Below are 17968 nucleotides of genomic sequence, written 5' to 3'. Positions count from 1 at the left end.
CCTCTGCCCCAGGGTTGGAGTCTAGATATGGGGAGAGCCTTCTGCTCCCGAGGAGGTGGCAGCTGTGGGGGGGTGTTGGGAAGGACCGCCACCCAGCCAGGCAGTGTGGTTCCCGTGGTGTTGGAGGACTCCTCGGTTGCCAGAGTGTCCCGTCCCCAGCTCATGAGTCCCTGCATTTGAAGACTGTCCCGGGTCAGATGCCAGTGTAGTTCAGCAGCCCAGGAGGGCTTCCCTGGGCCCAGACTCCAGCAGGTAGCCCCAGTCAGCCCGGCCCAGAATCTCTGCTCTTGGGACACATCCCTGGGCTGACAATGCTCTTGTTCCTCTTCGGGGTGTGGGGCGGAGCTGCCGGGGACAGCGGGGCACTGCCTCCGCGCACTGTGATTGTTGGTCCCAGGTGATGGACCGCAGGGGGCTGGGAGGGCATTCAGGTCAGGAAAAAGTGACCTTAAAAAAGTAAGAGCTATATTGAGAAGTAATTCACATGTGTGCAGTCTACCCCTTTGGAGTGTGTACTTGCTGTTGTTGGCACATGCGGATACGTGCTCGTAGCCTCAAAATGAGGAGCAGAGATCGGGATGCTTTCTTCTCCTGTTCGAGGTTTTGTGGGTTGGGTCAGGAGAGTCGTAGCCGGGGAGCCCACCAAGAGGCCGCCCTTCCTGTTGGAGGATACACCCGGTGGACACCCAGCTGGCTCTGTCTTCAGGATGCCGGCCAGTCTCTGCACAGGTGGTGGGGCCCGGCCCAGGCCTGCGCCTCCTGCGTGCTGAGCGTGTGGCTGGAAGCTGAGCGATACTCGGATTGAACAGGCGAGGAGACGAGGACGCCAGGGTCCCCGTCGTGTGAGGGGGCCTTGGGTCCCACAGCCCAGGGAGTCTCACGGGGCTGGCATGGCAATCCCGAAGAGCTTTTCAGAAACATGCTCACTTGAACTCGCGCGAGCTTCCTTGGCTGCTGTAACCAATGGCCATGAACCTGGTGACTTCATTCTCTTCCGCTTCTGGGAGGCCGCGAGTGTGGGTGAGTCCTGCAGGCTAAAATCAAGGCATTGGCAGGGCGGCTCCTTCTGCAGATTTCCAGGCAGAACTGATTTTCGTGATTTTTTTCAGCTTCAGAGGACTGCCTGTTCTCCCTGGCTTGGGGCCCCTTCCTCGGATCCATCCAGCCTCTGCGCCCGCATCGCATCTCTCCTCTCTCCCTCTTGTGGGGATCCAGGATCATCCCCATCTCAGGGCCCTTAATTCATCTCACCTGCAAGGTCCCTTTTGCAGTGGAAAGGGGCATAGTCATAGGTCCCGGGGATAAGGACGTGGATATCTGGGGAGGCATTCTACCGCTCACCACAGTCTTGTCCAAACTAACCTCTCCCACCCGCCGCGCCCTTTATCTCCCTCTTCCCAGCACTTGGCTCCTCCTTCCTCGCTCTTGGCAAGTTTTGTTGCCTCTGTCCTCGAAATGCATCCCGTCCCCTCCTCACTACTGTTGTCCCTAGCTCTGCCCTTGTCTGCCAGCTTCCATGCTGGCCCTGTGCAGCCAGGCCCGGCGGCAGAGCCTGCAGGGCCCGGGGCAAAGCGAAACCCCGACGTCCCTCACTGTAAAATGGAAGCAATTCAGGAGGGCAACAGCCAAGCGTTAACCCCGGGCTGGGGCGACTGCCGGGGTCTTGCCCCCACGAGGCCGGCCCTGCCTGTAGTCCATTTCCCACAGCCAGAGGGGGTTTCTCAAGATGTAAATGGGATCTGTGTCCTTGCTCTAGACCACCAGTGGCTTCCTGGTCAACCCACCGCAGCACATGCCCCGCTATGTGGCCTTCTTGGCCGGCTGGCCCCCACTGTGCCTCGCCGAGGTCTGCTCCCCTTTTCCTGGCCACCGCCAAGATCCGTCCCTCTGCCTGGGATTTTCTCTCGCCCCAGACCTCTGTATGACTTGCACCCCCTTCCTGTTCGATATTAAATTTGTCAGTCCCCGGCTTGGCTGCTTCTGGCTCCAAAACTTCAGACCTCCTGTTCCTTGGTCTGCCCTGGTGTTGGCTCAGCCGAGGAGGATCCCCAGCACCCAGGGGCAGGCAGGTGGGCTGCCAGAGGACCCGTGCAGAGTGCATACACACCGGCGTCGCTCCTTCCAAGCTGCTGAGCATGTGGAGTTTCGTGTGATTTTGTCAGCATGGACTGGAAACAGATCCAGAGAAGTAAAATCCCCTCCTTGCTCCCCCGCCCCCAGCAGCGCACCTTTCGCCGCAGAGGAACCGTCTTCCTCTTCCTGGCCTGGGGGACCGAGAGAAGGGGGCCCCCGGTGGAGGGTGCGCCTGGCCACAGCTCGGCGGGCCAGCAGGGCAGGGGTGCAGGGCCCTACGGGAAGCAGCACAGGAAGGGCCTGGTGAGCAGCAATGTTCATGTCTGCCACACTTGCTTTTGCTGTCCTTAATGCATGTGTGTATTTTATTTTTATTTTTTTAAAGATTTTATTTATTTGTTAGGAAGCAACAGAGAGCATGAGTTGGGAGGAGAGGGAGAAGCAGGCTTCCTACTGAGCAGGGAGCCCGACGCAGGGCTCGATCCCAGGACCCTGGGATCATGACCTGAGCCGAAGGCAGCCGCTTCACCGACTGAGCCACCCAGGCGCCCCGCATGCGTGTATTTTCACAAAGCACTTCCAGGTGCATCTTGGGCATCACGACCACACCCCTGCGTAACACAGTGACATCCTAAACACGAATCACCGTTTCCTAGTGTCACCCAACATCCGCCCTTGTTCAGATTTACCCCCCTTGTCCCCATGTGTCTTCACACATCTCTGGGTGTGTGGTGGTGGAGCGGAGCCCGCTCTTGTTTCTTCAGGGGCAGAGCTTTCTTCCTCTTTCTTCCTTGCTGTTGTCCTCCCACCTCTCCCTCTTTCTAATGGGGGGCTAGTGAGCAGCCTTACGGAGCTATAATTCACATGTGGAGTTCGCCCACTTAACGCATACAGTTCCATGGTTTCTAGTGTGTTCACAGAGTCGCATGACCGTCAGCACGGGCAGTTTCAGAATATTTCCATCACCCCATAAAGAAACCCCAGACCTCAGCCTTCTGTGTCTGGTTCCCTCCCTGAGCGTCGTGGGCTCGGGTCTGTCCCCGGGGCAGCGCGTGTGGGCGCCTCGCTCCTGTTCGAGGCTGAGGGACGTGCCCGTGGGTGGGGGACACGCCGTGTGCATCTGTTTGTCCATCGATGGACACTCGGGTTGTTTCTACCTTTTGGCCATTGTGGACAGTGCTGCTGTGAACATGGATGCACACATTTTTGTGTGGACACACGTTTTCATTTCTCTTGGGCCTATTTCTACCGGTAGAATTGCTGGGTCATCTGGTAATTCTAGGTGTAACTTTCTGAGGAGCCGCCACACTGTTTTCCTCAGTGGCCGCCTCATTTTCCATCCCCCACAGCCGTGTGTCAGGGTTCCCATTTCTCCACATCTCCCCAGCACTAGTTGTTGTCTGTTTTTTTGTTTTTATTATTTTTTTGTTACAACCATCCTGGTGGGGGCGAAGCGTCTCTTGTGGTTTTGGTTTGCGTGGTCCTGATGGCTAAACATGTTGATCGTCATTTTGTGTGCTTGTTGGCCACGTGTGTATTTTCATTGGAGAAATGTCTGTTTGAGCCCTTTGCCCACTTGTTTACTGGGCCGTTTGTCTTTATAAGTATCCTGTTGTGAATGTGCCCGCTTTTTGGCACACCACTGACCTGTGAAGAGCGCGGTGGTCTTTCCGGAGTGGCCTGCACGTTCCCTCAGGGGGCGCTCGCTTGGTCCTCTGCCCCCGCCGTGCTCCCAATAAACTGGGAGCTTGGCCCGGGGCTGCTGTTCGCTGAGATTCCTTTTTCGTTTCTTAAGTATGTACACGTATGATTTTTTATTTGCCTGCCTTCATAAAATGCGTCAAGGGTATGGAGTGTTGGGATTATAAACCATTTTAATTTTCTTCTTTATATTTACCTACTCAGAACCTTCATTTCAAAAGGCACAAATAAGGCAGAGGAAAAATCACACATAATCCGCCGCTGAGCTGCACGTTGATGATGCCGGTGGTTGGAGTAAAGCGTGTCTCGCCGGCGCGCATGTGCAGAAAACCCACCTGCTGTCTCATCATCTGCTCTTTCCACCTCCTGGATGGGAAATTGCTCTCTGCATCATGATTTTTGATGCGTGAGGGAGCTCGTGTGGGCAGGACCCTGGGCTGCCCTGGCTCTGGCTGGGACGAGCTGGTCCCGGGGAGGTGGTGGGCGTACCACACTGCGCCATCCCCCCCCCCCGCCCCCGCCGTGCCGCGTGGCGGACAGGCCGGAGACAGCCTCCACCGGAGGTGACACCGCTTGTCCCCTGTAGGCCACACGTGAGCTAGCCCGGGGGCAGAAGCAGCTAGCTGGCCAGGATCGGCCAAGCCAAGGATGGGAGCTGTTGGGTGTGGGGACTCAGGCCCTGCCACCTACCTGCGTGGGGCCTGGGCACATGATTTCCCCTGTGGCCTCAGTGAGCTGTGCAAAACGAGCTGATTGTGTGGAGTGGACGAGTCACCCACATCAGTCACGTACATGCTCATGTGCCCGCTGCCAGCCAAGCTGGGCACTGTCCATGGCAGGCCTAGGGCTTAGGACCAGGGGCCACGACCAGGGGGGGATCATGTCCAGCACAGGCGGAGTTGCTCACCCACACGAGACGGGTGGTTGGCAGGGTCACCTCGGGGGCTCACCGCACTGTGCCATTGGGGGGTGGCAGGGAGCGGGGTGGGAGTCGCAGGGTTGGGGGTGGCAGGGAGTGGGTGACAGGGTGGGGGAGTGGGCTGGTGGGAGACTGGTGGGGGGTGGCAGGGAGTGGGGTGGCCTCTGGGCTTCGGGCAGAGGAAGCTGGTGTCGAGTTCGAGCTGGTGTCTCGTGTCTCATCTGAGGTCCCTGCCTAGGGAGGTCTCCCCACCACCCTGCCCTTCTGTGGCTCCCTCCATAACTAACAGCCCAGCTCAGTCCACGCTGATGTTCCAAGAGTGTCAGAGTCAAGGTCATCCCCCCAGGCCATGAGTTCCCCCAGGATGGACACGCTGTGTCCTGTTGCCAGCCGCGGAGGCCTTAAGTGAGCCCCACATGGTGGCATCTGGTCTGGAGGGGAGAGGGCAGGTGGGTTGGGGGCTTGAGTGGGGCTGCAGGTACCGGGCCCCAGCTGCAGGCAAGGGGGCTGGCTTGGGATGGCGTGGTGGTCAGTCCCAGGGGCTGGTCAGGGCTCCAGTGGGGCAGCCTGCTGGGTGGGCAGCCTGGCTGTGGCCCAGGTCCTGGGTACCTGCTGCTCTGGAGGGAGCTTGCTGACAACCCCTTTCCCTTTATTAAGCTGTGTTTTCACGTGGGTTCCCTGTGATTCCACCCAGAGCTATTGTCACACAGTGCCATGCACACTCCTGCTTGGTGGCCACGCCTCAAGGAGAAGCCTTGGGACTTGCTGTGTACATGGGGCAGAGGGCCGTGGTGGGGTCCCAGCCCAGGTCAGTGATGACCCTCCAGGTCAGGGCCCTCAAGAGCCCTTACTGGCAGGCAGTATGACCATCAGAGCATGGCCTTAGTGCTGTCCCCCGGTCCCAGCCCCTTCACCGCAGGTGGGGGTTGGGGTGTTGAGGGCAGGGCCTGGAAGGGGTGCCTGAGGCCCCCAGAACCTACTCGGCAGATACTGCAGGCCTTCGCAGCCATTCCTGGGCTCATGCTGCCCTCTAGTGCCTGCCAGGGGGAGTGCCATTCGGGGAGGCTGCGGCTGCAACTTGGCGACACGGAAGCCCCCTTCCAGGGCGGGAGGACTCCCTGGCCTTCTTTCTCTTTGCCCAGCTTACTTGAGGCTGAGAGGAAGTTGGGTTTGGCGAATTGTCTTCCCGGTTCTCAGGTCTGTATGCACTTGGGTTCTGACCTTTTCCAAGGGACCTTTCCCCAGAGTCTGTCCCCAAGCCCCTCCCTGCTTGGGATGGGCCACCGACTGCCTCGCTGGGTCCCCTTACCTCCTGGAACAGGAGGGGGCCACTGCAGCATGTGGCCTCCTCACCAAGAGGAGCCTGATCCCCAGCCTCTCTTCGGATATCCCCAGCGTATCAGCCACGCTCTCGGCTCCTACGCAGAAACTTCCAGGCTTGGTTGCAGCTGAGGGTGACACTCACACACACAGCCTCACTCACCTTGGAAAGCCCACCACATGGGCTGCTGTCGGTGTGGGTATCCGGCTCCGAAGTAGATGCGTGGATTTGAAGCTCATGCCGGCAAACCTAGATAAAAAGTCCCCGATAAGGAAAGCTTTTCTTTCTCAGGGCCCCTGGATTGAAATTAGTGCTCCGGCTTCCAGTATTGCGTTGGCTCGGAGAACTAGGGCGCCTCTGTTTTTAATTAGTTGCAGTCATTTTGGTTTTTTGTGCCAGTGCGGAGAGATGGAGTTCGCTCCCAGGCTCCTCTCTGGCCCCAGCTTAGCTGCGCGGCCCCTGTCTTTGTCTTCCCGAGGCTGCGGGTATTTTTAGCATGTCCGGACGGGTGGCGGCACTGACGCGCTCACGCTCTCTTGTCCTCCCCTCACAGGTGTGACAGCCTCTCTGCGGCAGCCATGGGGTCTGAGGATCATGGGGCCCAGAACCCGAGCTGTAAAATCATGACGTTTCGCCCAACCATGGAAGAATTTAAGGACTTCAACAAATACGTGGCCTACATCGAGTCCCAGGGAGCCCACCGGGCGGGCCTGGCCAAGGTGGGTGACGCCCGGGCCCAGCGCCACCTTCCACCAGCTCGGCCCTATGTGTGCCCCGGGCCCCGGGCCTGGCGTGGCCACGGCTGTGGCTGTGTTCACCGAGCTGCTCTGACCTCATTGTCAACAGATGTTACGGAGTTCTTCCCACGTGCCAGGCTCTGTTGTAGGCCTGGCATGCAGACGTGAGCCCCACAGCCCGTGTCCCCGCGGGAGCCGATGGCCAGGGCCAGCCTCGGGGGCAGTTGGCGCCTCGGGCTTCGTGGTGGCGACACTCAGAGCTGCTCACCCCGCAGCGGGAGGGCGTCGAGAGTCGGGGAAGGCTTCTGGGGAGGCTGGTACCCGTGAACCATGTCTCTTCCGTGGCGTGTCACTCGTGGACACATCCGTGCGTGCGCGTGGTGAGAGTAAACAGACAAACGCAGTCTGGGTTGCTTTTGACCGTGACCGGGTCGCGGGAAGCTGCGTGCGTGGCACCGCTCGCCCAGTCATTTGGAAGGTGTGTAACCTGCTTGTCTTGCGGCCTGGTGGCTCCCTGTGTACCTGGCTCTTCCTCCGTGGTGCGTGCTTCTCTGTTCTTGAAACTGAGGAGTCGACCTCTGTCCACAAAGGGCCAGAGCGTCATATTTTCAGCGTCGCAGGTGGGGCGGCCTCTGTCCCACGCTCAGCCCCGCCACCTTGGCGACCCGCGAGCCGGTAGGCGTGGCCGTGTGCCAATAAAACTTTACCTATGCACGCCGAAATATGAATTTCACGGGACTTTCGCTGGTCCCGAAACATTTTTCTTTTGTTGTTTTTTTTTCCCTAATCATTTGAAAATGAGAAAAAACAACACCCCACATACTTGGCTCTCAGGGCCGTACAAAAGCAGGCGGCTGGCGGGATTTGGCCCAGGGCCACGGTTTGTGCCGCCTGGCGGTAGTGGGGAGAGGGGTGTCCCCCCCCAACCTGGTTGGGGTGGTTTTGTTATGGGTATCAGTCCCTCTCCTGGTTATGGTCATGCCTCTGATGTCAGCCCAAGGAGACACGGCGGGCAGTCCGCTTGCTGTGTCGGCTTCCCTCTTGATTTTGTTCATGTACACGCACCAGCATGCATACGGCGTTCCACGGTCTGGACAGTTGGGGACCAGAGCCCCCACTGTCGTGTTAGCTTTGCTCCTCCCGGGAAACTCCGTGAGGTCCCGGGTTCTTGTGGGTTTGGGGGTTTTCTGCCCGGCTGGCCGAGGGCAGGTGTCCGTTGTCGGGGACAGTTTCCTGCCTGCTCTGCCCTGTCGAGGGTCCCTGTTGGCGGGGGGGGGGGTGTTGTGGGGGGAGAGCCTCCTCTGCCTTGTCTCCTGTCGTTGGCCTGCTTCGACTTTCCCTGGGATGTGACAGCCCTTCTGTTTCTGGTTCAAGTTGTTCCTCGTGCTGGGAGGTGTCGCGAGTTGCTGTCCCGCACGGCTCTGCCTGGGGCACCGTGAGGCCCCCACAGCTCTCATCCCCACTCCTTTCTTCTGTCTCACTGTCTGGGGCTCCTCTCTCCTGGCCGGCCCCCTGGCCCTGGCCGTTTCTCGAGTTTTCCATTCACGGCGCTGTGGTGGCCGCGGGCTCCATGTCCCCTGCGACCCAGGCCCCCCACGCCTCTACCTGCCTTTGCCCCTTCCTGGTTCATCTCCCTCTCGGCCTCTGTGCTTCTCCTTTGAGCCCCAGTGTTCCTGCTTTGAGCTCTAATCCCAGCGGAGTCATTTTTGGCTCATTTATTTGGATCGAAGGAAGCTGTTTGGACTGGGTGTTTCCTGAGGCAGGAGTTTCCTGGGTCTGTTTTCCCTCCACCTTTCGTTTTGTGTGCTCCTTCTCAGCTTCTTGAGGGGGATTTTGTGTGCGGCTTCCTCTGTGTGTGGGGGGTGGGGCAGCGTGGGGCGGGCACGGATTCTGTTGCAGCTTGAAGGACGTTGGCGATTGCAGAGTCGCGCCGACCATGCGCACACACTCGTCCCTTCTCTCACCTGGCTGGGACCGTGTGTCGGGCCCTCGAGTCCCTCAGCAGCCTCCGTGCCGCTCCGGGGGGACAGATGGGGCTTGGGAGACATGTGCCGGGGGCCTTGGGTAACCCCTGTCCCCTCGGATGGGGGTGCTTGGCTCTCGGCTGCTGGCCTCTTTGGAGAAGGAACACGGTGTCCTGCTGGCCCGAGCTAGCTCTGCAGGTGCCCATGTCCCCTCACCCTGGTCTCGTTGGTCTTGACCACCCTTCTTTGTGCGTCTGTGTGTGTAGTGCTAGGGGTTTTCAGTTTCATCCCAGCTGTATTCCCCACCCCCCGCAAAAGCTCCGGTGGGATTGGGTGGGGGTGGCTATTCAGCAGGTATAGCTGGGGCCAGGGGCCAGAGCCAGAAGAGGCTGTGAGGGTGTGGGGAGCCCCATTTTGGGGCTTTTGGGGCACCCCTGTCTTGTTCTTGGCTGTTCTGTGCATGCCCCTGCCCCCTCAGGCCAGCGCTGCACCCCCCCCCCCCAGCCAGGCTGCTTGGGAAGCGCTCGGGTGGGAGGGGGTGAGGGAGGGGCATGGCGCTGGGTCCTGCGGGAGGGGTCAAGGTGCTTCAGCGCTTGGGTGCATCCCTAAGGACGGTCCCTGCAGGCAGGCGGTGCCCCAGTGCCTTCTCCAGCCACCCGTCCCACTACCTGCAAAATGGCTTGGGGAGCGGGAGGTGTCGGGGGCAGAGGCCGGCCCCTCACTTCATTCCCTCTTATAGGGTCCCCCGCACCTTCTAACCCAGCTGCTCAGACGCCCCAAGCCACCTGCCTGGTGCCGCCTCATCCACTGGGGGAGTGTGTCCTTTCTGTCCCGCTCAGCCTTGGCTGAGGCTTGCCCTCCAGGAGCTTCGAGGGCGGGCCAGTCCAGGGCCACGCCATGCCCGCCAGGCACCGAGTCGAGGAGTCAGGAAGCTCAAATGTCTTCCAGCGATATCTGTTAGAGGTTGTTCGCCCCGAAGCCTCCCTTCAGACCCTGGTCTCGCAGAGATTCGAGGGCGTCAGGCCCGGCACGTTGATTTTCCCGAGGGCTTGGGGTCCTAGACCCGCTGGAAGCGGCTCTGTGTCACGGGCCTTTTTCAGAACCTGCCGAGTGTGTGTCCACGCAAGTGCAGGTCGTGCGCGCCCGACCTTGGAACCTCTTGGTTCTCCGGCGTCTTTACGCAGCAGCGCCCGTGAGGGATGGAGGAGACGGGCAGGGGAGTCCACGGCTCTCAGGAGGGAGCTGAAAATTTGGGAGTGACGTGTTTGTTTCATTTTGCAGCCTTGGTGTCTGGGCGGGCTTCGCCTGATGGAACTGGCTGGGCGAACCCCCCCCCGTTTCCCCGGCGAGCGCGCGTCGCGGCGGGGGGGAACGCCCCTTCTCTGCCAAGGGGAGGCGCCACCCCTGTGGCTAAGGGGCCGCTCGGAACCTCTTCCTCTGTGAGAGCGTCTCCCACGCTGGAGCCACCGGCCCTTTCGTTTGTATTTCTGGTGCTTTCGGTCTCAAGTGTGTTAGTCGATCGCCTGACTCTTCAGATTTCTTGCTGGACATCTAAGAAAACCGCCGACCGGCAGGCTGACCCCAGCACCCTGTTGTCATGAGGCCTCATGCCACACATGGGCGGGCAACTGTGGCCACGGAGTCGGGAGAGGGCATGTCCCCAGAAGGAGCTTTGACCGAGCAGCCGTGTCCCCATTTAACTTCAGTCAGGGTTCCCAGCCTGGGCCCTGCTGACACGGAGGCAGGTGGTTCCTCTGGGGGCGTCCTGGGCGCCGTGGGGCCTGAGCAGCGTCCCTGGCCGCACCCCTGTGATGCCAGGAGCCCTCCAGTGGGGGCAGCCACAGATGTCCCCAGACACGGCCCAGCGTCCTGACTTCCTCTCATTGCTCCTGTTACTTATTTGTGCTCTGTCAGCAAGTCGGCGAGAGCACTGCTGGCGGCGGACCTCTCTGTTGTTAACCGGCAACCAGGGGATGAGGGTTTCGTGGCCAAGCCAAACATTTTCTTGCACTGATGCCTGTTGGGGAATCCTTGGGGATGGCAAGGATCTCAGCTGTTCTGGAAGCCGCCGGCAACTTGGGCATTGGTGTGGTGTTCTTCCCTCGTTGGCCCTGAGCTGGGGGAGGCCTTGGCCTCCCCAGAGTTCTTGGCTGCCGCACTGAAAACAGGTTGGTTGAGTTCCTTTTCCCAAAGCTGCTGGGTGGCCCTCTGGGCTCCCCGGAAGGAGAGCTGTTTGCAGACACCTGCCCAGGACTGGGAGAGACCAGCCCATGTTGGCCCCAGGGGCCTTCAGAGAAGCGAGCCGGGCACCCAGGAGGCCCCAGCCCGGCCCAGAGGGCACGCTGAGCGGAGGAGGGGGAAGCAGGAGGGCGAAGAGGCCAGTTGGGCAAGCTCGGCGCTGACCCAGTACCCCCTACCCCGGGCGGCCCTTCCCCAAAGCCCTTCCTGCAGGCCCTCCGGGGCCTCTCCTGGAGAGGGGTGGGGGTGGTCCCCTGCGGGACCCGCTGCCACCAGGAAACAGCTGTCCTGTTCCTCAGAGGTGACCTTCTCAGGTCTTGTCCCCTCACGTTTGTGGCATTATCGTTCTCCTGCCTGTGGTCCCTCACCAGCCCTTCTCTGTCTTTTGCACTTAGGACTTGTCCCTGTCTACAGTTTCCTTATCCCTTACGGTGCTTATCATCTGCTCGCTCCCACAGTGGAAGGCCCTCACGGATGTTTGTTGTCCGGCGTCCCCCCGGTACCCAGAGCTGTGCTTGCCCCTAGGAGGTATCCCGGCCTCCCGGCCTGGCCCGAGTGGTCCTGAGCCAGGCTCGCAGCACTGTCTTCTGCAGCCGGGGGTACGGCCGCAGAGTGCCTGAACAGGCGAGAGTGTGGGAGCCCTGCTTGCTCACTTTGTGATCGTGCACATAGGCATGGGGGCCGGCCCCTGGGCTCTGGAGGGGACCACTCCCAGCCCCCGGAGCCCAGGCTGAACTGCAGAGGCTTGGCGGGTGGCGTCAGGAGGCCAGCATGGCTGTGCCCCAGCGGGTAGTGCCCGTGGCCCCACACAGGTCACTGTGGGGAGTTTGAGGAAGTGTGGAGATGGTTCCTGGTGCCCCTGCGGTGTGGGACCCGGACGTGTTCCCAGGGCGCCACCGCCGGTCTCCTGGGGGGGGGGGTGGCTGTGTGTCCTCCCGTCTGCAGGCGCCGCTGACTCCCCTCTCGTCTCACAGATCATCCCCCCAAAGGAGTGGAAGCCCAGGCAGACGTACGATGACATCGACGACGTGGTCATCCCGGCCCCCATCCAGCAGGTGGTGACGGGCCAGTCAGGCCTCTTCACACAATACAACATTCAGAAAAAGGCCATGACAGTCGGGGAGTACCGCCGCCTGGCCAACAGCGAGAAGTACGTGACCGGGGGTGAGGCGGGTGTCAGGGGGGGCCCTGAAACCCCGTCTCTGAGGAGGAAGCACACCTTGAGGGCCTCCAGGCCCCCTGAAGTGGGGCCCTCGGCGGCTCCTGGTTCTGGGGGTGCAGAGAGAGTGGGACACGGTGGGGACTTGTCCTTGTCTCCCGTCCCTGGGCTGCTTCCCCACACCCTCCTGCGACATTTCCGGTCCGATGGTACCTCCTCGGGGTTTCCTGGGTCACACACGGGCACACTCACACGCATTCCCTTGCACATCAGGGTGCGTTTGTGGGCATTCCCGGCATACGCCCCCCGGCTCACTTGGGCGCCCGCCTCCACTGTTGACTCTTGCTTGTTCTCTGTTCCCCAAGCCTCCCTGGCTGGCCGAAATTTGTGCATTTCCGGCAGTCTCTTCGCTCTCAGACATAAGCATCCCACGGGGCCAGGGCGTCGTCTGCCTTCTCCTGCTGTCCTGGCCCCCGAGACAGGGCCCGGCCTCTGGTCGGCGCTGCTGGTATTTGCAGAGCAGAGGGCTGAGGAGAACCCTCAGAGCCTGCGTCCCTCACCTGCTCCAGCTGTCCCCGGTGTGTGTTCCGACTCGGGTGCCCCAGGCCCTGGTGGCCGACGAGATGGGACGAGTGGGCGTCATTCCAGGGGGGCCTGCTGCCCATCCCGAACCCCCTCAGCCCCAAATAAATGCTCTCCCAGGGCCACATCCATGTTCTCCGGGCTGTGCCCTCAGGTGGGGACCGAGAACGTGTATCCGGCCGCGCCCTGGAGGGGTGGGCCCCACGGCCATGGTCGCTGTGCTGTTCATCCACCAGGTACTGTACCCCACGGCACCAGGACTTCGATGACCTGGAACGCAAGTACTGGAAGAACCTCACCTTCGTCTCTCCCATCTATGGGGCTGACATCAGCGGCTCTTTGTACGATGACGTGAGTACCCGGGGCCCCCGGGAGGTTCTGGGGGAATGAGGGATGCCATTTCCTGGTAAGCGGTGGAGGGAAAGGTGTGTGAATGGGACTTTATCTTCAAACCCGGATGTTACAATGCCGCGGCCAGCTTAGCTGGGCGTTCTGTCGGGCTCTGGTTACAACCACGTGCCAAGTCTCAGGGTGAAGAAAGAAGGAATTCCAGATGTGTTTCTGATTTGCAGAATCTTTCCTACAAAACTGTCAGCCCATCCTGCCCTGATCTGACCTCAGGTAGCCTGCAGCTGACCTCCCAGGGGCCTCCTAATTCTCAGTCTAGTACTTTTCCTCTCCAGTTCCTAGCACTCTGTCTTGGGGGAGCCTCGGGGCCCTGAGTTCTAGCCCTTGGGAGGGCCCTGGGGGTATCTGGGGCAATGGAGGGGCCTCATGCTGGCCTTGGCCTGTTCAGGGGCGTAGACCAGACACGGTAGAGACGTGATGCAGAGGCCCCACCGAGGTGCTGCTGTTCAGCAGATGGGGGTTTGAGTGGGACCCACACTTTTTTAGGGGACAGTTTATTAATATTTATGGGCCCTCTGCTAACCCTAGGTTGGCTGTACCAAGACCGATTGATTTCTAAGCTCTTAAGCCTGACGTGTGTTCTGCTCTGGGGCTCTCCCCGGAGTGGCCCCTCAGCTGCCATCTTTGCCCCCTACCCTGAATCATCACTCTGAAGGTCATCTCTTGCTGGAACATTCTATCCACTCATCCATGGTCCTCATGAGAGTAGCTGGGGGTGCCTCCTGAGTCCTGGGCTTGGGTGGCGCTGGCGTGGGTTGGAATAAGGTCCCCTCCTGAGTAGGGTCAGGACCCTCCTGAACCCATTAGGACAGACTTGCGTTTCCCAAAAGGTGTTGGAAAGACGTGACTATTGCGTGGGTCCCAGCAGTTTGCCCAGCTTGGGGAGCCTGTCTGACCTGTGGCCCACGGGCCTTCCAACTAGGGGGTCCCGCTTCGTGGTGAGGGCAGGTTTGTTCCTCTGAGCTGGGCACCAAGGGCGTGTCAAACTCAGAGGGAGCTCACCCCTAAGAACCCGAGGGAGACGCCCTCGCCCTGGGAGGTCAGGGACTAAGCTGACTCCTGGCCCTGGTTCCCCCTTCTTGGACCTTGGTTTCCCCATCCACAACGAGGGGAACGGCAGGTGTGTGGCTGCCCTCCAGCAAGGTGTTCCGGACAAGGGGGTTTAGCTTCTCCCTGGGACCCTGAGCTCATCCACTTGGCCTTGACCCCACAGGAGTGGCAAGCTTGTGAGGCCATGTGGCCAGGCCTCATCCTCGTGAGCGTGCCGTCTGAGGGCAGAGCCGCATGCATGCCTTGGGTGTGGCAAGGACAGGAGGGCGGGGGCCCAGAGGCCCTGTCGGCACACACACATCTAACATGAGGGGGTGCAGCCCAGTCTCTCACGCTGCCCCCAGCACACCTCAGCTGCTGTGCGGCTCACCCCAGGGCTTCGAACTTTCCAGGACTGAGCGGTTGCCCTATTGATGGTTACAGAAACATTCAGCACCATGAGCCAGCTTGCCCTTGCGCCTGGCTCAAGGCACAGAAGTTCCTGTGGCAGATTGAATGAGGGACCAGTGGGGCCGTGTCCCTGGGCTTTCTGGGGCCTGTCTGGGTCCATCCACCTGGGCGGTGGCTGCTGGTCCTGTGTGCCGCCCCCAGACGCCAGCCCTGCCACTGCTCCCCATTTCTTTGCTGGCTTCTAGGGCTTCCTGGCCCTGCAAGAGGGGCCCAACTCCCCAAGCCCCCTTTCCCACGTCAGGCCGCCAAGGCCTGGAGGGACCCGTCGTGGCAGCCCCAGATCAGGCCTCGCCTCTGACCCCATTCCATCTGGGCTCGTGGCACCTCCTTGAAGGGCTCTGGCAGGAGGCCGGCACTGGGTGTCCCTGGCCGCTGCACCCCCTGCTCTGTGAGAGCATGAGGAGAGAGATTTTCCTGGGGCCTCTGCGGGAGCCCCGTTCTTGATGTTTGTGACCTTCCGTCCTCCTCCCTGCCTCAGGTGGGTACCTTGGGGCTCAGTGGCTGGGAGCCTTGTCCCCGTCCCCATCCCGCTCTCCATGTGCAGTCCCAGCCATTGGTGCTCTTGACACGGCCACGGTTGGGATGAAGCTCTGGTGCTCGTGGGCCGGCGCTGGGCAGCCCCATGCCGGCCTGCAGTTCTGCTTCCTGGACTCCGAATCGTGACTTCTAGGAAGGGAATCTGACCCCAACAGCTGCCGGGTTGGAAGAGCTGAAGTTCCTGTGTTGTGTTTAGGATGAGTGGGAAGTCACACGCCCGTTTTCTTTTCTCAGAGTTCTACGAAGTTAGTGCTCGTGGGGATCGTTCGCTTGTTTGTCCGTTGTCTGACCTGCAGTGTCTTTTTTAAAGGAAGCGTTATTGAGGTGTAATTCACACACCACACAGTTCCCCCACATAGAGCATACGATTCAAGTTCCTACTGTATTTCACTGAGTTGTGCAGCCATCACCACAGTCAATTCCAGAACATTCCGTGAGCCCCAAAAGAAGTCCCTTCCTCATCAGCAGTCACTCCCCGTCCCCTCTCCAGAACCCACGAGCCCCTTCCTGTCCGTGGAGGCGCGTGTTCTGGACGTGTCACACGCGTAGACTCACACCCCATGTGGCCTTGTGTCTGGTTCCCTCCCTGAGCGTCATGGGCTCAGGGTCTGTTCCCGGGGCCACACGTGTCCGCGCCTCGCTCCTGTCTGCAACCCAGTGACCTGCCCTTGCGTGGTGTTAACCGTTCACTTGGACTGTTTCCACTTTCTGGCCACGGCGAGTCATGTGCCTGTGAACGTGCATATGTGAGTCTGTGCAGACGTATGTTTTCATTGCTCTGGGCACGTCCCTAGGCCTAGAACTGCACTCCTCACGCGCTCATTCCACGTTTACCTTCTGAGGAACGGCCCGTGCTTTCCCCCAGCAGGAGAGTGTCTGAGGGCTCTTCTCCCCCGCCCCACATCCTCACCAACACTTGTTGCTGTCTGTCTGTTTGACCCTGCCTGTCCTAATGGGGGTGATGTGGCGTTGGCACTGGGGTTTTTATCTGAGGTTTCCTGTGGGTTAATGACGTTGAGCATCTTTGCACGTGCTTGTGAGTCGTGTATATCTTCTTTGAGGAGAAATGTCCATTTTGGCCCTTTACCCATTTTTTAATCGGGTTATTTTTTTTTCTATGGTAGTTATAAGGGTTCTTTAGAGAGGGCACAAGTCTCTTACCTGATAGATGACTTGCATGTATTTTCCCTTTATGTGGGTTCTCTTTTTTACTTTCTTGATATTTTTTTTAAAGCACAGAAGTTTTTAATTGGATAAAATCTAATTTATCTGTTTTTGTTTTACTCGAGGGCTTGTGATTTTGTGCTTGTGTTCCGGGCTTCTGCCAGGGGCTCGCCTTGCCAGGACCAACCACTGGTTCAGGGACCTGTAACAGGGAGGGTACGAATGGGATGTGAGGCAGAGTGGGCTTGGGACGGAGAGAATGCTAACGCTCGCTTAGCATCTCCACAGGCTTGGAGGGGTCTCCAGGGACGGAAAATGGATTGACCTGTATTTTATGAGCTCTCGTGACAAGATAGGACCCGTTTGTGGCATTAGGAATAGATGAGTCCGGTGGGCAGGGATTCTGGCCTTGTTTGCCTGGTTCCGAAAGCCGTCCCTGTCTCTTCCGGCAGAAGGTGCCGGAAGGGCTGTCTGGCACCTTTGCTGAGCTAGCCCCATTCCACGATTGTCTTCCTCCTTCCATGTCATTGACTTTGAGGCACGTTAATTATTCACGACCAAACCTCAGCCTTCACAGCGTGGCCTTCACTGCCTGTGATTAATGCATAGCTCGGCATGGCATCCAGAGAAAGCCTGCCTGACTGCCTGGCCCAGGCCGAGGGACTGGTGTCTCAGTGTGGGAGTAGCTCCTGCTGGGCTCAGACACTGGGGCGGTGAAGCTCTGACGTGGGCAGGTTTGGGACTGGCCGTGAGCTCTCAGGCCCTCTGTGGGGGCTGCCCCGTAGCCTTCCTGTGCTCCCGCCAGCCCCTGGGGGTGACCTGCCACCAACCGTGTGCTCGCCGCCCTGCAGGATGTGGCCCAATGGAACATCGGGAGCCTGCGGACCATCCTGGACATGGTGGAGCGCGAGTGCGGCACCATCATCGAGGGCGTCAACACCCCCTATCTGTACTTCGGCATGTGGAAGACCACCTTTGCCTGGCACACGGAGGACATGGACCTGTACAGCATCAACTACCTGCACTTCGGGGAGCCCAAGTCCTGGTGAGTGTCCGGCTGGCAGCCAGGCCGCGGGGAGGGGCGGGGCCGGACAGGTGTGGGGGCGCCTTCGGGTGGCCCCTCGGGGACAGGGTTGGGTCTGTGGCCGGGCAGGCAAAAGTTGAGGGGCTCTGGCAGCTTGCGATCTGTTGTCCCGTATCCTGTTGGCTTCAGGGGCAGCCTTGGTTGGTGATGAGGGGATGCATGTCCCCAGAAATGAGCTTCCTGCTCCTTGGAGCTCATGGTTTGCGCCTCTGGTGGAGGCGTCCGTGGAGTGTCTGTCGTACTGGGGACTCTCCCTGGGGTCGTGGGCCCCGGGGGGTGGGTGGCTGTGAGCCCTGAGCCTCCCCTGGCCTCCTCTGTGGCCTCCAGGTTCAGGGGTGGCTTTAGCAGCCAGCCCTCTGCTGTCAGGGCTGCAGTGGGTGTGTGTCCTGAGGGCCGCCCTGTGAGCGATGGGCCCGGCAGGCTGGGTCGAACATCCAGCGTGATCCGTGTTCTGGAATCTGTGAGCCGAGCACCCCCTCCACACCCAGCTTCTGCCGGCGGGACAGCCGGGGGCTGCCCTCTGTGCAAGGCCGCCTTTGTTCACTGGGGTTTCCAGCAGAGATTTCTGAGCTGGGCCTTTA

General features: G+C 60.1%; 1 protein-coding gene across 11 annotated transcripts in view; it reads left to right on the top strand.

The window, feature by feature from the left end:
- The window catches only part of KDM4B (lysine demethylase 4B), a 134417-nt gene that overhangs the window by 39130 nt on the left and 77319 nt on the right, over positions 1–17968 (top strand). For 9 of the 11 annotated variants that reach the window (XM_078057161.1, XM_078057194.1, XM_078057166.1 and 6 more), the window contains 4 exons: positions 6568–6733; positions 11928–12103; positions 12931–13045; positions 17155–17348. In XM_078057161.1, coding sequence (XP_077913287.1) covers positions 6593–6733; positions 11928–12103; positions 12931–13045; positions 17155–17348 — 626 coding nt within the window. In that variant the 5' untranslated portion in view covers positions 6568–6592. Of the gene's footprint in view, positions 1–6567; positions 6734–11927; positions 12104–12477; positions 12691–12930; positions 13046–17154; positions 17349–17968 lie in introns of all 11 variants that reach the window. The other 2 variants (XM_078057177.1, XM_078057173.1) reach the window with 2 other exon arrangements.

Source organism: Halichoerus grypus, chromosome 1, assembly GCF_964656455.1.
Source record: "Halichoerus grypus chromosome 1, mHalGry1.hap1.1, whole genome shotgun sequence".
In the NCBI taxonomy this organism is placed as follows: Eukaryota; Metazoa; Chordata; class Mammalia; order Carnivora; family Phocidae; genus Halichoerus; species Halichoerus grypus.
Note: the sequence above shows the minus strand (reverse complement) of the source record. Positions and strands in the feature narration are given on the sequence as shown.